The sequence below is a fragment of the Hypanus sabinus genome, chromosome 7 (genome assembly GCF_030144855.1).
Source record: "Hypanus sabinus isolate sHypSab1 chromosome 7, sHypSab1.hap1, whole genome shotgun sequence".
NCBI classification, from domain to species: domain Eukaryota; kingdom Metazoa; phylum Chordata; class Chondrichthyes; order Myliobatiformes; family Dasyatidae; genus Hypanus; species Hypanus sabinus.
This window is the reverse complement of record NC_082712.1, coordinates 138,085,244-138,105,205: the sequence shown is the minus strand read 5'-3', so window position 1 is coordinate 138,105,205 and position 19,962 is coordinate 138,085,244. Positions and strand designations below refer to the sequence as shown.

General features: G+C 38.5%; 1 protein-coding gene and 1 long non-coding RNA gene across 10 annotated transcripts in view; one reads left to right on the top strand and one right to left on the bottom strand.

Moving 5' to 3' along the window:
• Positions 1–19,406, top strand: part of LOC132397255 (uncharacterized) — a 28,199-nt gene extending 8,793 nt beyond the window's left edge. The window contains exons 2-3 of the long non-coding RNA XR_009513318.1: positions 12,813–12,918; positions 17,448–19,406. This is a non-coding gene — a long non-coding RNA (uncharacterized LOC132397255). The remainder of the gene's footprint in view (positions 1–12,812; positions 12,919–17,447) is intronic.
• The window catches only part of plekha7b (pleckstrin homology domain containing, family A member 7b), a 422,578-nt gene that overhangs the window by 145,410 nt on the left and 257,206 nt on the right, over positions 1–19,962 (bottom strand). For all 9 annotated transcript variants that reach the window (XM_059975737.1, XM_059975738.1, XM_059975736.1 and 6 more), the window contains 3 exons: positions 13,420–13,524; positions 10,588–10,660; positions 8,967–9,067 (listed from right to left, as the gene is read on the bottom strand). In XM_059975737.1, the coding sequence (XP_059831720.1) occupies positions 8,967–9,067; positions 10,588–10,660; positions 13,420–13,524 (279 nt within the window). The remainder of the gene's footprint in view (positions 1–8,966; positions 9,068–10,587; positions 10,661–13,419; positions 13,525–19,962) is intronic.

Sequence of the window (19,962 nt, the reverse complement as noted above, 5' to 3'; positions counted from 1 at the left end):
CCTTGCTAAGAACTGCACTTCTGTCCTGACACTCTTGAATTTATGGCATGCTACTTGCATCTCTTATGTCTTCCACAGCGAAGACTGATGCAAAATACTTAAGTTTATCTACCATTTCTTTGTCCCACCATTGCTACCTCTCCAGTGTCATTTTCTATTTCTCACCTCTCTTTTACTCTTTTTTAACTTGGGGAAAAAATTCAAATCCTCTTCAATATTATTTACCTTCCTATTTCATTTGTTCTCCCTTTTTTTTTTAAAGCTGCCTTCTGAAAGTTTTTAAAAGCTTCCCAATCCTCTAACCTTAACTTTTTACTATATTAAATGCCCTCTCCATCCACATCCTGGCTACTGTTTGGGGGCTTATATATAACTCCCATCAGGTTCTTTTCACCCTTCCAGTTTCTTAACTCCACCCCACAACGATTCTGCATCTTCCGATCCTATATCACCCCTTTCTAAGGATTGGATTTCATTTTTTGCTAACAGAGCCACCCCAGCCCTTTTGCACACCTTCCTGTCCTTTCACTACAAGGTTTTATCCTTGGATGTTAAGCTTTCAACTATGATTTACCATAAATTCCAGACTATAAGCCGCTACTTTTTTCCCATGCTTTGAACACTGCGGCAACACTGCGGCCTATACTACGGTGCGGCTAATGCATGTTTTTTTTTCATGCCGCCAAAAACATTTTGCCTCATAACAGTAGACCAATAAAATTGACGAGTAGTTCACAGAGGTCCAATGAAATTGTACGATAAATCAAGCGCACTTTCACAATTAAATCATTGTAAATCAGTCATTTGTACTCACCCTCATCAACATGGAAAACACTCGAAGAAAAGCATATGATGCAGCTTTTAAGTTAAAGGCGATCAATCTGGCAGTTGAAGAAGGAAATCGAGCTGCTGCACATAACTTTGGCATAAATGAATCGATGGTGAGACGGTGGAGACGCCAGCATGAAGAACTGAGTCAATGCAAAAAGACGACAAAAGCTTTCAGAGGTAATCATAGCAGATGGCCCGAACTTGAAAACTTTCTTGAAGACTAGGTTAACACACAGAGAGCAGGCGGCCGCGGTGTTTCCACCGTGCAGATCAGACTGAAGGCTAAAGCAATCGCCACCAAAATGAAAATCGAAGATTTTAGAGGTGGGCCATCGTATTCTTTTAGATTTATGAGACGAAAAGGCCTGTCCGTCAGGGTACGCATGACTCTGTGTCAGCAGCTCCCTCCCGACCACGAGGAAAAACTTGCTAACTTCCGCACATTCACTCAAACAAAGATAGCGGAGAATTCCATCGGCCAGATGATATCATAAATATGGATGAAGTACCTTTGACGTTTGACCTGCCTCTCACTCGGACTGTTAATAAAAAAAGGTGACTCGTCCATCACACTGAAAACAAGTGGCCATGAGAGAACGCATTTTACTTGTGTTCTGAGCTGCACAGCATCCGGACTAAAGCTTCCACCGATGGTGATTTTTTAAGCGGCTGACAATGAAAGTTCAGTGAAAGCTGCCATCAAGAGTACAAACTCAATTCCAGCTGTGATTCCTGGGGGCACCACGAAGTATTTGCAGCCACTGGACATCAGCGTGAAACGGGCATTTAAAGTGGCGCTGCGCGTTGAGTGGGAGGCTTGGATGACGAGCAGCGAGAAATCCTTTACCAAAACAGGACGCATGCGAAGAGCATCTTTAACTCAAGTCTGCCAAAATGCGTGGAGCCGTGTCACAACATCCACCATCACCAGCGCGTTTCGAAAGGCTGGACTGCTGCGTAATGAAGAGGACCACGTGCGCTCAAGTGAGAGCGACAACGAAGAGACTGAAGTGAATGACGAGATCCTGAGGTTTTATTCAATTCGGACACTGAAGGACTTTGATGGTTTTAGTGCGCAGGAGAAAGATGAAGAATGCGATCAATAACTTTTCCTGGTAGGCTGCAGTATATATATTTTTTTTACCAGTCGTTAGGAGATATTGGAATGTTGTTCATGCACTGGTCAGTAAAAAAAGTATACGCAACATAATTTGTGTGTTACCGATACGTATGTATATTTAAAAGTAGCTGTGTTACAGGCACTGTTCGAAAAAAAGCATTTGCAATATGTATTTGTTTATGTTACCATACGGATTTAATTAAAAGTTAAAAAATCCTGACGTGTAATATCTTTCTGTGTAAATATCTCATTTTACAACGTGGGACACCTGCGGCTTAAAATCCGGTGCGGCTTGTACAAGTACAAAATTGATTTTCTTTCTAAAATTAGAGCGTACGGCTTTTAATCAGGTGCGCTCTGTAGTCCGGAATCTACGGTACTTTCAGCCACATTTCATTGATCTCCACCCAAAGTAGTGGGTGTTCATAACATGGGGGCAACAAGTACCTTTTCATATATCTGTAATTTCTTCTACAAAGAGCAGTTTACACGTCCAATCCTCTCTCAACCATAGTGGGTGTGGCAGGAACCTTAAACTCACTAACTAATTACAAACAATAGCTAAAGGAATGGTGCTTTCATATTAAAATTTACTAAATGACTTACTTCACCAGCATAAAGTCTATAAAGAAGAATTTATATAGTCATGTTGCTGAATTATAGGCTGATGATGAATTCATTCATTAGTCAATCAGTTCATTTAAGTTACCATAATTATCATGATAATTAGTAAATATTTCTTCATATGCAATGTAAACTTGTAACACAAATCTCCCAGATGCTACAAGTCCAGGATATTCATAATATTTCATTTGTTACAAATTAGAATATTATAATACTTTTCACATAAAACAACTTATTAAATTCTTGAGGCATCTTGCAGGAAAATATCCAATATTGTAAGTGATTATGCTATCTGATTATTACAAATATTTTAAATTAGCAAGGGGTGAAAAGACTGAGAAAATATGCAACAACCATTGGGTGATCATTTATATTTTCAGGAACATTTCAGCCAATCCATCATAGAAGGTTACACCCATATAAAAGTCAAATTGAGTTCCTTCTCCCAATCCTTTTTAATCTTAAGGACACTTATCCCATTGTAATAATAAATTATAAATTCTTCCAATAGAACCTTTCATCGAAGGGTTCATATTCATAATAGTATCTAACAAGTCAGCCTCCAATATGTAAGGAAAATTACTTAAATATTTTTGTAAAAAATGTCTAACTTGAAGATATTCTAAAAAGTGTGGATATGAGAGAATACTTATCGACTAATTGTTCAAAAGACATCAATCTGCCTTTTTTAAATAAATCCCAAAAAGATTGTAAAAAAATTGGATCACTTCAGGGAGGCTTAAAAAAGTAATTATGATAAATTATACTACAAAGTTTAAATTTTTTAAGATTAAAAAAATTGCAGATCTGGAGCCAAATTTGTAAATTTGACTTTTATATCGGAGGATTAGACATGGATTCTGCAGCTGTTTAACTCTTCTTCAATCTGTGCTAGTCATTCACTGATTCAATTTAAAATTGTACATTGTTACCATTTGACAAAGGAGAGACTTGCTAAAGTATTTCCCAATGTTGACAAGTATTGTGATAGATGTAAAACTGAGATAGCTACACTGATACATATGTTCCGGTCATGTTCTATATTAAAACAGTTTTTGGAAGTCAGTCTTTTCAGCAATTTCTAAAGCATTCAGAATCAACTTATAACTTAATAAATTGACTGTGCTTTTTGGAATAATTCCTCAAAATATCCATGGTATTTCTGTGTCTGACCAACATGTTATTGCATTTGTTACATTGATAGCTAGGAGGGCCATCTTGTTGAAATGGAAGGATATCTCAGCTCCTACTTTGTCACAATGGTTCTCGCAAGTGATGCTGTGCCTTAGCTTGGAGAAAATTAGAAGTCGAACCTTTGAACCTTTATTTGATTTTGAGAAAAGATGGGGCTTATTTGCTTGTTATTATCATTTCAGTTAATTGATAGATTTCCTCCACGATCTAAGTGTAATTTTTTTAATATTTTCTTTCTTGTTGACGGTTTGATGTTTATTTTTATAAGCTTTTTGTATGATGCATGGCTCCGGGGTTGTACCCCCAATGGATTTCTTTTTTTCTCACTTTTCTTGCTCAGTAGGGGTTTTTTTTTATTCAAAAATTTTCAATCTTTAATTTCTTTTTTTTTGAGGCATTGTTGGTGTTGTTACTTTGATGTACCTGTGCTATTTCTGAATGATAACAATAATAAAAAGATTTGAAAAGAAAGAGAAGGCTACACACACTGAAAGGAGGTAAACTAATGACTTGATCACTGAACTGGTCAACCAAAAAAAAAACAGCATTATTAATGGTGTGGCAGAATTTTAGCAGATCAGAACATATGGCCTGAGATAAAGGAAATGGAAGAAATGGAATCAAAATACAATTTCTCAGTTGCCCCATCAAATTACTGAAGGAAAATGGCCATTCAGCTTATGTCAAAAGTACTTAAACCTCCAGCAAAGTTTAGTTCAAGAGCATATTCTGCCCTCCCACCTGTTTGACTAGGCATTACACAAATAAGAACACAGACTACAACAATTGTAGGTTAGTTATTTGTTCAATAATGTGACCAATAATCAGTGGAATGTCAAACTGGATTCCGGGCATATGATTGTCTGCAGACTGCTGAGATCTGCTTTTTTCCTTGCCAGTAACACCCACGTACCACCAATTTACAGGGCATGTCACTCAGGGACTTGGGATACACACACACATTCTTATAGATAAATATATAGATGCACGCATATACACACACACTTTTTATTGTCTGACTGTATGCTGACTTGCTATCATATATGTGCCTTGTGCTGTTGATGTTGTGTTTTGCACCTTGGCCCTGGGATAACACTGTTTCATTTGTATGTATTCATATATTGTTGAACGATAATTGAACTGTCCGTGAGAAGTTTGTGATAAAAGGCAAATTTTAGACCTGCTGCAATTCACCTGGTGAAGATATTTCTAGAAGTCATTAGAATTTGAATGGGTTAGTGAAGAAATGGTGTTCCATTTAATTTGGCGCTGTTTGAGATTTACAAGGAGTAGCCATCTTTATCCTTTGAGATGTTAGAATTCAAGGTTTGGGGAGGTGCTATTAAAGACTAACAGAGTTGATGCAACCATAGGTGGCATTCAATGTAGTCAAATTGTGCTGATAATGAAGAGAACACATATTTATGTGATGAAAAGAATATCAATAAAATTGCCTCCTTTATGATTGGCAACCAAAAACTAAGAAACTTCATGGCAAATGAAGGCAATACTGCGGACTCCTAGGGTATCTCCTTATAACATAATCACTCTCCACCTAAATGTTTACCGTTATACTAAAACCTTCAGGGGACCTGTCTTGTCATAGTACTTGACATAGCTGAAGATAGCATTGGAGTTGGAGATATTCACTCAAAGGCATGATATTGTTGCTGTGACCATGTCAAGCTTTTGCTCAACCTATCATGGGATAAGCCTTCCATTTTTACCACCAGTTATCACTGCCATAGTCATATTAAAAGCCACATCCACAGTCAACACGGCACAGCTCATAATGTTAACATTATTTTCAGAGTACATCAAATCAAATGAATGACATACTTATCCATTTCAGAGAGCAATTACAAATTACAATGACTCCACAGACACTGGCCACTTCAGAGTAGGTTACTGAATAACTTAATTTTGATTGAGTGGCGAGTCTTAACATGCGCTGAGCTGCCAATGTCTAACTAAAGCATGTTGAACATGTCCCCATGCCTTAATGAATTCATCAGCTGAGCAGTTGAGTCATATAAAGTAGAAAGGCAGCCAACTTGAACCAGGCATTCAACAGTTAAACTGACATTAGACATGACTCGGTATACAAAAGTCAGAACAAACTCCATTTCCACTGTACAGAATTACATCTGGACTCACTCGGGATACAACCTACAGCACAGAGCTGGGCTACAACTGATATTGCAACAGTGAAAACAATAGATGTTTTTCTGAATTAATCCTACAGTCGTACATGGCTAATCAAGCGGAAGATTTAAATACATACACAGAAAAAGATGTCAATCCAATTTGTAGCATGTGTTCTTGCTCATATGCTGATCCACAGTTCATACTTAATTTCACAAAACTAAGCAGCATAAAGAATGGCATGAAACATTTTCACCTTTCAGAAGCAAGATGTACATTTAATTACTGACAATATAGTCATGAATTTGTATTCAATCTTGGGTGGATCTCAGTAAAGAATGTTGGACACAGCATTGATGTCCTTTCATGATGAGCTACAACAATGTTTGGAAAACTTGCAAAGGACTACCACAATAACTGTTTAAATTCACACAGCTTTCAATGCAGACTGATAGAACTTGAGTAAGTGGATTAAAAGTTGACATGACCATGAAGGGAACAGCACATCTTCAAGCTAAGACCATAAGACACAGGAGCAGAATTAGGCCATTCAGCCCATCGAGTCTACTCTGCTATTCAATCCTGGCTGATCCCGGATCCCACTCAAAGCTAACTATTGCTGAAAATAGGAAAGGAAATATAGAGGATAACTGCAGGAGTATTTAGTATTGTTCAAAGCTTGAGTGAAATTAAAAGTAAGGATGTATTTTCCCAGAAAATAGTGGACATTAGGAAAAGTTTAAAGTTTTACTGTGGGTGTCAGTTCCCTGAGTGTGTTCAAAGATTTGAATCCAGTGATGTATTACAAATATTGGCAACCTGGGCAAAAAGAAATTAGAGTACCTACTACCCTTAAAAGTAGCAAATAGACTCAATATCAATTTATAGGTGCGGTAATAAGTAAGCAAAACATGCCATGTTTTTGTTCTTCAGAATGAAATTGTCTCACAGAATAAAATGACTTAATTTTGTCTCACAGGATGAAATTGTTTTTGAACATTCACTTTGAAATGGCACTACTTAGCCATTCACTTTGAATGACTACCTCCACTGTAGCATAACAGGACTGATATCTTCACTTCTGGCAACTAAGGCAGTGATTCAAAATAATCTCAGCCTATTTTGCCTGCACCACTTGCTTAGAGGTGCTCTTTGAAACTGCAGATTTTATCACTGACAAACAAGAGCCCACAAGTAGCATGCCAATGTTGAATGGTGATAAATCTGTGTTCACTACCATCCCCTAATGTTCTCAGGTGAGAGGTCCATGCTCACAAGTACCAGAGTTGTAGGAAGACAGACCATAAGAACATCTGTCATCTGTCCCTCCACCACTAGGGTCTCCTTTGGCAAAACGAGTGGACCACATCAGAGAAAAATTCTCTAGGTCAACCAATGCTCTTTGTATTTAGGAAGTACAATAGCATATCATACCAATGGCAATTCCTCAAAACCTTCTAAATCAGACTTGAGCTCTAGGGTAGATTAAGATTAAAATGATTTCTGAGCATGCAGAGAAACAGTGGTAGTGGTGGAAAGATGAGGAGAAAAATCTGCAGATGCTGGAAATCCGAGCAACGCCCACAAAATGCCGGAGGAGCTCAGCAGGCCAGGCAGCATCTATGTAAAAGAGTAAACAGTTGACGTTTTGGGGCAAGACTATTCCTTCTTCCATGTTCTTGTACACTCTCCCATCAGATTCCCACTTCTTCTGCCACTTTATATCTTTCACTATTAGCTTTCTAGCTCTTCACCTTACCCCCAGTTTCTCATACACTTTGTATTTCTTCCTCCTACACCTAGCCCACCTTCTTGCTCTAACTTCTCATCTTTTTTCCCCCAGTCCTGAAGAAGGGTCTCAGCCCAAAACGTCAACTGTTCACTCTTTTCCATAGATGCTGCCTGGCCTGCTGAGTTCCTCCAGCATTTTATGTGGGTTGACTTGTAGTAGTAACAAGGACATATGCCTCCACTGGGTTTTCTAGGGCCATGGATCAAAAGACCTCAGCTAACATCCATTTAGGCTGATTCAGGGCTCATAAATACTGGCTGCATCAAATTCAGAAGCAGAGAATCTCCCATGACCATCTGGAAAGATGAAGAAATTAAATGAATTTCATTGGTGTTATCACAAATTCTGTTTTTCACTCTTCTAGAAGATTGCATGGTCTTGGTAAGGGGACAAATGTTGTATATTTTGTGATATGCAAACTACCACAACTTTACAGAATTGGCCAGAGAGGTGTTTTCTCATTTGTCATAGCTCACTTCTCTCTTTAAACATGAACAAGTAACATAAAAAGCCTATTACAGAAGAGTACTGCTTCAAGCCCCTAGATTAATTTATTACCAATAACAGTGCTAATAAACATTTCATTTGAAACATCCAATCACATTGTAAAAGGTGAATTCATGGTTCCTTAAGCAAAAGGAATGTGATAAGGCAATTAGGCAAAGCAGGTATGCTCATTGTGTTAATCTCTTAACTACAATTGCACAATTTCAAAGTAGTTAGTGGTTATAAACTCATAATGCCAGCACAATGAAAAAGACAAAGAAAAAATGGAGAAGGTTTCAACATTTCAACCTTTGTTTTGTGATAGATGTAAACATTTTGAAAACTTAACACTGTTGTCTGTCAGCACTGATTAAGCAATCAAAAATATAACAGTAATGGACAAAATAACTGGTTTTAACTTCCCAGCACTTTAATAGCTTTGTTACAATTTAGTGATGATTTAATCCAAATTGTATAGATGATTTTCTCTGATAATGGCTACAGTCTAAATAACTGAGGTCATGGCCACAATGGCATTCTTTATTTTGACCCATAGAGAGGTGAATGGTAAATATCTGGAGAGATTAAATAATAACAGAGCAGCTGCACACTACTGGTGATGCTGACGATAAATTCCATTGACTGAAGCCCACTGGCACTAAACACTTGTTCAAGTATCAGGTGACATCCACCCTATCAGAGTGTTTGGGGAAATAGTGAGATTGTTATCAAACATTTAGCTTTATAATCTTTATTTAATATTAAGTCTCCTACCTTGAAAGCATATTTGCGACTTATGTGATCATCAGGTTCAACAGGCGAGATAACATAACTGGGCAAAGGAATGCTGCCCAACACAGTCTCTTCTCGGCTATCTGTGTAACGCAAAACAAATTAGATTGCATTTTTTATCTACTTCAAATATTCACACTTCCGTATTGCCGGATGAAAGATATTCACCAATGCTAACAAAGTGTGATAGGGCACAACTCATCAAGCTGCAACTATTGTTTATTTTCCCACCGAATAGCTTTGGATAATCTAAAGCTAGTGTCAGATGGTAAAATACATGATCAAGTGCCAATCAAGTAATGAACTCAAGGCTAAAGAGAACTCCGTTGCCAGAGCCATTTTTCCATTGAAAGCAGTAGATAAGTTACCAATTTATGAAATAACTTCCTTTCTCTGGCAATCTTTTAACATGATTTGTGTATTATGTTATGTTTTCTACTCTGCCATTCAAGAAGTGGTATGGGACCATAAGAAAGATAATAGAAAATATGAGTCATTCCTTCAGCAATTTTTGTTCATAGACACAGACATTCAAACAGAATAGTACCTAATGCATAATATAAAATAAAAATGGATTGTGGTATTTATTTGCAGTTACCTTCTCCCTCCAGAGACATACACATTTCAGAAAACATCCTTGTGCTCCTATGGCAAGGGTAAAATATTTACAGCCATTTTGGTTGTAGTGTTAAGGAAAATACTTCACACCCAAAACAGAGCTCATCTTCAAAATTAAAATTAGCCTTTTTAAAAAAAATTCAGAGCTACTGAATAAAGTAGCACTAACTACCAGTCCCTCAAGGCAACTGGACAGGGTGTGTGCAGTCAATCAGTTTACTAACTCTAAAAATGATCAGATCTATTTTTATAAACTGTAGGATTTCCGGTCAGCAGAGACATAGTGGGCTGAAGGGCCTGCTTTTGTCATCTACATTTCAGTGTTTTATGACACAAAAACCTCTGGCACAAAGAGTGATGCCTGACCTATCACAACTGTTCTTTTTTAGATAAGGAGGAGGTGAAAGGTGCTCAGTCATGTTTGCATTGTCACATTTTCTACAGTTGAAAGGTATTCACTTATTCACTATGACAACAAGAAGCTGCTTTTCATCCCAACTCAAGTCATTGCTGGCTCACAAAAGAGCATCCCTTTCTCCCTTCAATTCTGTGCAGCCCTTGAATTTACAGTATTCTTTCTCAGTTGCCCATCAACTCCCCCATGATTCATTTACCACTTACTACACTAAAGGAGGCATTTACAGTGGTCACTTAACTACCACAGAAACATGGTAGAAACTCACATAAATCACTGTGAAAACACCCAAAAGGTCAGGATCAAATTGGTTTCCAAACTGTAAACACTGCCCATTGGCTTTAAAATGCATTTAAAATGCCCCATTCACAGCTGTAAGGAAAGCTGGCTGAGTAAAATTTAGTCAGTCTTTCATTGTACACCGTCTGGTCTAATGCAGTTGCAAAGACTAATCAGCATATATTAATCAGGTTAAACTGGATTCAACAGTGATAGTTTCTTACTTTTGCTTCTCTGACAAAGCAACAGAAAAAGTCTTTTTTTATAATAAATTGCGAGTCAGGTACTCACCTTTGTAATAGAACAAACAATATTCTGAAAGTGCAAACCACCTCCGTTTCCACAGTCTCATTCCAGAACTGTCCTACAAACGCAAACAGATGATAATCTAGCGACAAAGTGGTTTTCATGAAAACTAGCATTCTGACAGCTGATACAATACAACATAACCTATATTACAAAAGCAGCTGGAATTTAAATGCTGCCAAATGGAATTCAGGGCTTAGAGTGTACAAATCTTCCAAAACAGTTGTGAGTGGCTTGGGTCATAAGCAGTTTTTTAAAAAGTAATTGAAGCAATGAATCAGGGATAGCATGTATAGATTACTGTACAAATAATTGAAATACAACACAATAATTAGGCTGATAACTTGATTTACTTTCTTTGCACTTCCCATCATCTTAAAAATAGAAATAATAACACTACCATTGACTTCATTGTATCTCCAATTTTCAATACAAATGTGAATTTATGGTTATCATTACTTTCCTGCTGCTGTTTCAGTTCCAGATAGTGCAAAAAAATAATGAATGTAAGGTTACAGTCTTTAAGTATGCAAGTAAATTAAGAACTGGAATATAAATTATGTCCTTGTGGCTGGGTTGATACACTTCAATGGCAACATATAATCATCCATTCAATGACTGCTTGAAGTATTACATGTTGCATATTTCACACAAATGCTCAAAACATCCTAAGAGGAAAATAGAGTGATGAAAAAAATCACATTTCTCTCTCCAAATTATTGTGCCTTTCATCCTAATGATGACATTAATGTTTTAAAGTTGCAGTGAAAACCAATGACCAAATCTTGCTCATTTATTTGCCCATACATTCTCGTGCAGCTTGTACTCAACAATTATTTTAAATAGAGTTACGTTTTGTTTGTATTTGACTATGCATTTAGTCAATCCAGGACTTTCAACGGAACAAATGGTCAGTCACAGGGATTTAACTGTCAAAACAACATTGCTGCTAATCAAAATTGCTATTATGCATGCAAAAATCACACAAAGTTGTAGGGAGTGATAGCAAGATCCCTGCTTGAACTGTGCACTAGAAATTCCATTCCCTTAAGTTGGTGCTCTGTAACACATGTTGATGAATCAGGCAGAAACATTTCTACTTGGAGTTGGGAGGAGGTTCCTTAGTCAAATGTCAACTGCCAAACTCTTCAATAATTACACCTCAGATTTTCACAAATGTCTGTGGAAATGTGGAAGTCAAAATGTGGAGGTCCATGTCTGCTGTCTGTAGGAGTCTGGATGAACTTTGCATATAGCCCCTGCCCTGGACCAAATGTGAGCTTGGCTGGCAAAAAGTTCATTGGAATGGGAACAGCCTTGTGGAAAAGTGCAGGATGTGTTTGAGTTAATTGAGTGTCTTCAACAAGTTCTTAGCAATTAATGTTTTATCTTTTACTTCTAATTCTTGTTATTATTTACCTCTATTAGTTGTTACTGGATGATTTAAAATTTTCCAGAAGCATTTTACTACAAGTTGGTTGAACCTCAGTTACCCAGAGACCTGACTGGGAATGGAAGGCCAATACAGTTCTACTCACACATTGCATTGGTGTAGTCGAGGTATGCTCTGAAGTGAGGAAATTTCCATTTTTAAATTGGCTTTTACAGTTTTGATTATTTCATGAAAAATTGGAAAAAGTTCTGTCCAGTTTTTCCTCTAGTTGGGCAATGGTTTCCTTTTAATTTGATTTTCTTTTAAGCGCTCTAGGGAACTCCATGGTCATGTAAATGGAGTTATACGAGAAATGTTTTCGGAGTCTGAAAATTTGAATGATATTTTTCTGAATTCCAAGTGAAGGATTTCTAATACTTGTACTGCACAACCATGTATGGGGAAAACTCTGACCAACAAATTTCAAAAAAGTGAATAATCTGCAGATGCTGGTAATCCAAGCAACACACAGAAAATGCTGGAGGAACTCAGCAGGCCAGGCATCATTTACGGAAAAAAGTACAGAGGACGTTTTGGGCCAAAACATTTGCCAGGCTTGAATTTTTTTCCATAGATGCTGCAGGGCCTGCTGAGTTCTTCCAGCATTTTGTGTGTATTAACACCGATTTTCAACCATTTGCTAAAGCACATTCAGATCATACTTTAACATAATTGCATAAATTCAGATAATCAAACAATCATTGCGACTGTCACTTCAACACGGAGTGGCAACAATCATGCCAAATATTTTATTATTTAAAATATCTTCCTTCCACAGCAAAAGTGCATGAGGAACTCAACAGGTCAATGGAAATGAATAAACAGTCACCATTTTGGGCAAGACCCTTCTTCAGGACTGGAAAGGAAGACTTCAGTGAAGCCAGGTGGGTGAGAAAGGTAAATGGCTAGAGAGGAAACAATCTGATAAGAGAGTGGACCGTGGGAGAAAGGGAAGAAGGATGGGCACCGGGGGAGGTGAGAAGAGGCAATGAGGATAGAAATTCAAATGAAAATTCTGTTTCGAGTAGAGGTGCTCGACTTCCTTCCATTATTGGATGGTCATCATCAGGTCTTATACAAGAAGCCATATTTGGTTAGATTCATAGGAATTATGTTAGTGGTGGTCTTATGTAAAAGATAGATTCTAGGTAACATGCTCTTCCCCCATGAAGCAAGCTTTAGGGAAAGCCTGTAAAGCAAGTCATAATAATGAGGAGATACTGTCTATTTTATTTTCTCTTTCTATTAGAGACACATGAATAAACTTTTAAAGTTCAGTAGTAGGACTCGACAAACCTGACTTGCAGTTAATCAAACAACATTCAACCATGCTTAATCTCTCATCTGTAGCTTAGAAATGAGTTACAATATAATACATGTTTTACCTGTTTGTAAAGCCATCCTCTCACTACTACTGGCGCATTTGGATTCCTCTTAATTGACTGCTCCCTCTTTCCAAAGTTATGGACTTTCCCATTTGTTTTTAACACCTGATCATAAATAAATATATCTGCATTTAGGATAACAAATGTCTTGAGTGTCAAGTCAATCCTTTACTTTAAATATCATACGTTTAAATTTCCATTATCAACACAAATGAAGAAACATGAAACTTAACAGTCAACATGAAAAACAAGATTTCAATTTCAATAAAGTTAACCTTAATTCATTCCAATACAGTAATTCTGAATTGATTCAAACTGCAATTTAATATTAATATCTTACTTATTGTAATGTTAAGACTTTATAAAGTACTGGTGAGTATTTGGGAGCTTTGTGAGCAGATTTGGGCCTCATCTCAGAAAGGATGTGCTGAAACTGGAGAGGGTTCAAAGCTGGTTCACAAAAATGATTCCAGGCTTGTCATGTGAACATTTGATGGCTCTGGGCCTATATTCACTTGAATTCAGGAGAATGAAGGGTGACTTAATTTAAACCAATTGTGTGGTAAAGGCCTTAATAGAGTGGATGTGGAGAGGATATTTCCTATGGTGGGGGAGCCAAGACCAGAAGACACAGCCTCAGAGTAGAGGGACGATTTTTCTGAATGGAGATAAGGAATTTCTTCTGCCAGAGAGTGGTGAATCTGTGGAATTATTTGCCACAGGCAGTTATGGAACCCAGTGGAGGCATACTTACGACACAGTTTGATAGATGCTTGATTGGTTAGGGCATGAAAGGATAGTGCTCGTGGCATAGTTTCTACCACGCTGGAGAAACCAAATACAAATTGGATGACTCTTTGCAAGAATAATCCTTCTGTGGCTTGTACGATGTGGCTTTAAATGTAACAATTCCAGCTCCCCAGCCTTCCCAGTTATTTCTCAAATGGTTAGTTCCAATGCAAATTTATCAACTTGACATTATTAAAGTGATTTTCCATTCTTTTTACATTGCCTGAACTGCAGAGTATGTCCCATCATTTCAGCGTTCAAGATCTCCGAATTCCACCAATTTTTTCCCTCTCCATTTTCATTCTTCTATTTACAACAGGCTTACAGTGGCATGCAAAAGTTTGGGCACCCCTGTCAAAATTTATGTTACTGTGAATAGCTAAGCGAGTAAAATATAACCTGATTTCCAAAAAGCATAAAGTTAAAGATGACATATTTCTTTAACATTTTAAGCAAGAAAAGTATTTTTATTTCCATCTTTTACAGTTTCAAAATAACAAAAAATGAAAAGGGCCTGAAGCAAAAGTTTGGGCACCCTGCATGGCAGTACTTAGTAACACCCCCTTTGGCAAGTATCACAGCTTGTAAATGCTTTTTCTAGCCAGCTAAGAGTCTTTCAGTTCTTGTTTGGGGGAATTTTCGCCCATTCTTCCTTGCAAAAGGCTTCTAGTTCTGTGAGATTCTTGGGCTGTCTTGCACACACTGCTCTTTTAAGGTCTATCCACCGATTCTCAATGATGATTAGGTTAGGGGACTGTGAGGGCCATGGCAAAACCTTCAACTTGCGCCTCTTGAGGAAGTCCATTGTGGATTTTGAGGTGTGTTTAGGTTCATTATCCTATTGTAGAAGCCATCCTCTTTTCATCTTCAGCTTTTTTACAGACAGTGTGACGTTGGCTTCCAGAATTCACTGGTACTTAATTGAATTCATTCTTCCCTCTACCAGTGAAATGTTCCTCACACCACTGCTGCAACACAAGCCCAAAGCATGATCAATCCACCCCCGTGCTTAACAGTTGGAGAGGGCTTCTTTTCATGAAATTCTGCACCCTTTTTTCTCCAAACATACCTCTGCACATTGCAGCCAAAAAGTTCTATTTTAGCTTCATCAGTCCACAGGACTTGTTTCCAAAATGCATCAAGCTTATTTAGACGTTCCTTTGAACCTTTTGAATACAGCTTTTTGCCCTCACCTACCACCCCACCAACCCCCCACATCCAGCTATCTCCAAAGGGATCCCACCACCAAGCAATCTTTCCCTCGTCCCCCCCGCAACTTCCTGCTTTCTGCAGGGATAACTCTCTTGTCCATTCACCCCTCCCCACTGATCTCCCTCCTGGCACTTATCCTTGCAAGCGGAACAAGTACTACGGCTGCCCCTGCACCTCCTCCCTCACTACCATTCAAAGCCGTGAAGAGTCCTTCCGGGTGAGGCGACACTTCACCTGCGAGTCTGTTGGGGTCACATACTGTGTCCAGTGCTCCCAGTGCAGCCTCCTGCATAACCGGTGAGACCTGACACAGATTGGGAGACCATTTTGCCAAGCACCTACACTCCATTCGCCAAAAGAAGCCAGATCTCCCAGTGGCCTCCCATTTTAATCCCACTTCCCATTCCCATTCCAACATTTCAGTCCATGGCCGTCTCTACTGTCATGATGAGGCCATGCTCAGGTTTGGAGGAACAACACCTTCTGTCTGCGTAGTCTCCAACCTGACAGCAATGGCCCTCGGTTCTCTCCCATCGGACTCCCACTTCTCCAGCCCTTCATCTCTTTCATCAATCAACTTCCCAGCTCTTTATTTCCTCCCTCCCCTCCTGGTTTCACACACCACCTTGTGTTTCTCTCTGCCCTTCCCCCACTTTTTAAATCTATTCATCTTTTTCCCCTCCAGTCCTGTTGAAGGGTCTTAGCCCAAAATATCAACTGTACTTTTTCTCCCCCCATAGATGCTGCCTGACCTGCTGAGTTCCTCCAGCATTTTGTGTGTGTCACGTGGATTTCCAGCATCTGCAGACTTTCTCTTGTTGGCTGATCTACTCCTGATTTTCGTCACACAGCACAGAAACAGGTCCCATCACCCTCCAGCTTGTATTCCTTCCCTGCGCCATACCTTTCTATTCTGGCTTCCTTCCTTCCAGGTCTGATGAAGGACCTTGCCCTGGAACAGAGCTGCTTATCCCCATCACTAGATGCTACCTGACTTGCTGAGTTCCACCATCATTCTGTGCCTGTTGCCCTGAACTTCCTGCTTTTATTTTGTACGAATTCTATCTGATTTTTTTTTTAATTTTTACTTAACAAAGTTAAAGAGCAGAATTGTGGATCTAGAAACATAAATGTTAAACTTGCTTGTATCACTTTCCACAGATGCAGTTTGATGTGAGGACTATTCCAGCATTTCCCATTTCTATTTCCCTTTTCCATTTCTTATTTTAGACTTCCCAGTTTCAACTGCTCACTAAAATTAGCCCTCATCCTTCTGCAAAAGCTCACCTCCCTGATTTAGTTCCTTTGATCCAAGTGTCATACAGCACAAAAAAAGCCCTTTGGTCCACCATATCGATGCCAGCCCTTAAGTCCTGTCTATCACATTTTCTAGCAATCATGGATTGCATCTTGCTAGAACTTAAATTTTAATTAAATACTGCACCATCTTGGAGTTTACTGAGTAGATTTTTTTCTGAGATTAGTAACTTAATTAAACTTAAACCCCTTCTCTTCCTGTTCACTGTTCATGCACCTCTGCAGCAAAGTATCGAATTGCAGCAGACCACACAGGTTATGATCTGGAACTGATATTCTGTGCTGTCAATGAGGGGCTCAGAGACTGATATGTACTGAACGTCTCTATAAATCACTAACTTCAGTGGGGGACAAAACAAATAGAAAAACATTCCTGCACTTTCTGATTATCCTTGATCTTCAGTTCATGTGTATTCTCTAAAATACATATTACCTTTTCTGCACAAAAAAAAACAATAGTCCACACAAAGCCAGAACGTTCAAACACCTAAATCATTAACAAACTATCCACACAACTTCACTGGGTAACATCAGAAAGGTTCACACCACTATGAAAATCCAGTCACAAGCTGGATTTTTACATCAATTTTCTTCAAAAATCACTAAACTGAATGAGATCTTCTCAAAAACTAGCTTAGAAATTATGAATTGCATCTTAATAAAATCTTACTGAAGCATTTCCTGAAACACATTTTGCCATTCATTTCCAGGTGCATATTCCAATGTCCAGATTCACCGGTTTTGCCTCTTCGCTTTGATTTCACCAGCTGACCTTAGGATGACTGCACACTCAACCCACAGGCATCTCCAAATAACTGGATGCAAACCACTACAGATGCCATAAATCTAAAATAAAAATGTAAATGCTGGTGGAACTCAGCAGGCCAGCAGCATCCATGGAAAAGAGTACAGTTGAGGCTTCGGGCTGAGACATTGACTCTACTCTTTTCCATAGATGCTGCCTGGCAGGTTGAGTTCCTCTAGCACTTTGTGTGTGTTGGTTGGATTTCCAGCATCTGCAGGCTTTCTCTTGTCTGGAAATGTTCTGCAGGTCAGGTAAAATGATGAACACAGAGAGGCTGCTCACTTTGGTCTGTTAAGAGATCCAGAGAAATATCAGGATGACATGCTCAACTTGGAAGGCAGTGACTGGAATTCTGCATCCAAGGGCTATTGGTGACTTTATGCCAGGCAAATAAATTTTGAAATGTAGGGGAAGTGAAGAAACATTTGGATCATGCAGATAGTGAATATTTGAGAAGCAACAGAGGAACTATAGTAGACCAATTAGCTTCTTCAGCATACTGCACCTTCCAATAGATTGTGGTCCACGTAGTCTTCTCCTCAACATCATTTCCCTGCATCTTCCACATATTCTGCATTGATTATACTTAGAGACTCAATATACCCAATGCAGATAGATTGCGAGACACCTTTCCCTTTAATATTGTTATCTAGAACCAAAAGGCATGCGCTTAAGCTGAGGGGAATTGAGGAAGAATTGTTTTTGAGAGGTTAATTAAAACCTAAAATGCACTGCTTGAAGAAAAGGGAGACATTTAACATCAACATTCTAGGATTGTGATAAGCACTTGAATGGCCAAGGTGTGAAGGCCGCAGGTCAGCATGATCTGCTTCCTTGCTGCATGACTGCCTCCACTGTTGTGCAGAATAGAGAGATTCACAAACATCTAAACAAATTCCTCCTCATATCAAGTTCGAATGGGTGATCACTTATGCTGGAACTGAATCTATTTCTTGCAGTATCCATCATATTAACACCCTTCTGAATCTTCAACGTATCAATAAGATTACTGCTCAGTCCAATATTCCATTGGGTAGAGGGCTAACATGCTTAACTATCTTTGATTGCAATCAAATAAACTTCCTCTACACTGGCTTTAATCCAAGTACAGTGGATTCCACTTAATTGGGACACATCAGGACCAGTACATTTTGGGCCAATTAAGTAGCTGGCCAATTAGCCAAAGTTTCACAGAGATAATTTTAAAAATATAAAGATGAAAAACTACCATTTAATGGAGTAACAAACTATGTCTTTAAATGAATTGCAGAACAAATTGGAACACTAGCAATACTACTACAGTGCTACAAGGTGGTAGGTGAAACCGGGAGGGGAGGGAGGAAATAAAGAGCTGGGAAGGTTTGTAGCAGCGCTTCTCCCTATAGATGCTGCCTGACCTGCTGCGTTCCACCAGCATTTTGTGTGTGTTGCTTGAATTTCCAGCATCTGGAGATTTCCTCGTAGTTCCTAATAGTTATTGACTGAGGAATTTATTCAGCGTCCACTATGTATAGGGTAATCTTTTTGGCTAGTGTCAAATCTCTTTGTAACATCTTGGCAAGGGACTGAAATTTTAAGTCACAATAAAAAAACAAAATTATCAAAAACTCGCTGCCTTTTGAATCTGATTCTGTCAGCCCAAATGAATTAACATGACACAAGTACACGCTACTGATGTTATTTAAAAACTGTTCACTCTAAGCTTGTTGTGAACTGTTCAGCAACAGTCTCTTGTTACATTCAGCCAGAGAATCATTCCACTGAGATGTAACACTGAGCAGCATAGGAAGTCATTCCTACCTGTGGCCATCAAACTTTACAACTCCTCCCTCGGAGTGTCAGACACCCTGAGCCAATAGGCTGGTCCTGGACTTATTTCCACTTGACATGATTAACTTCTTATTATTTAATTATTTATGGTTTTATATTGCTATATTTCTTCACTATTCTTGGTGCGGCTGTAATGAAACCCAATTTCCCTCAGCATCCATAAAGTATGCCTGTCTGTCATCCCAATTAAGAATCACCGTGTCCCAAATACACACAAAAAAAATCCCTGCTATTTCCTCAATTAGTTTTTGTCCTTTAGGAGCTGTTCCAAATAAGTGGCTTTCCCAAATAATCAGAATCCACAGTACATCCTTCCCTAAATGCAGACTAAAACTGAACAAAATACTCCAGGTGAGTCTTACCAGAGCTCCCTGAAGATAGGCTCAAAGAGCAATGAGGTCTTCTCTTGCTCCCTGTTGTCATCATTTTGCACGCAAGAATTCTCATTACTATTTTACAAAAAACACCTGCGAACCCATCAGTATTGCTAGTATTTGATTATTGCAAATATTAATTGCATTTGATCAATGGAAAACTGAAATTTAAGTAGGAGCTTTTATAGAAAATTCATGAGGAATATATCACCAAGA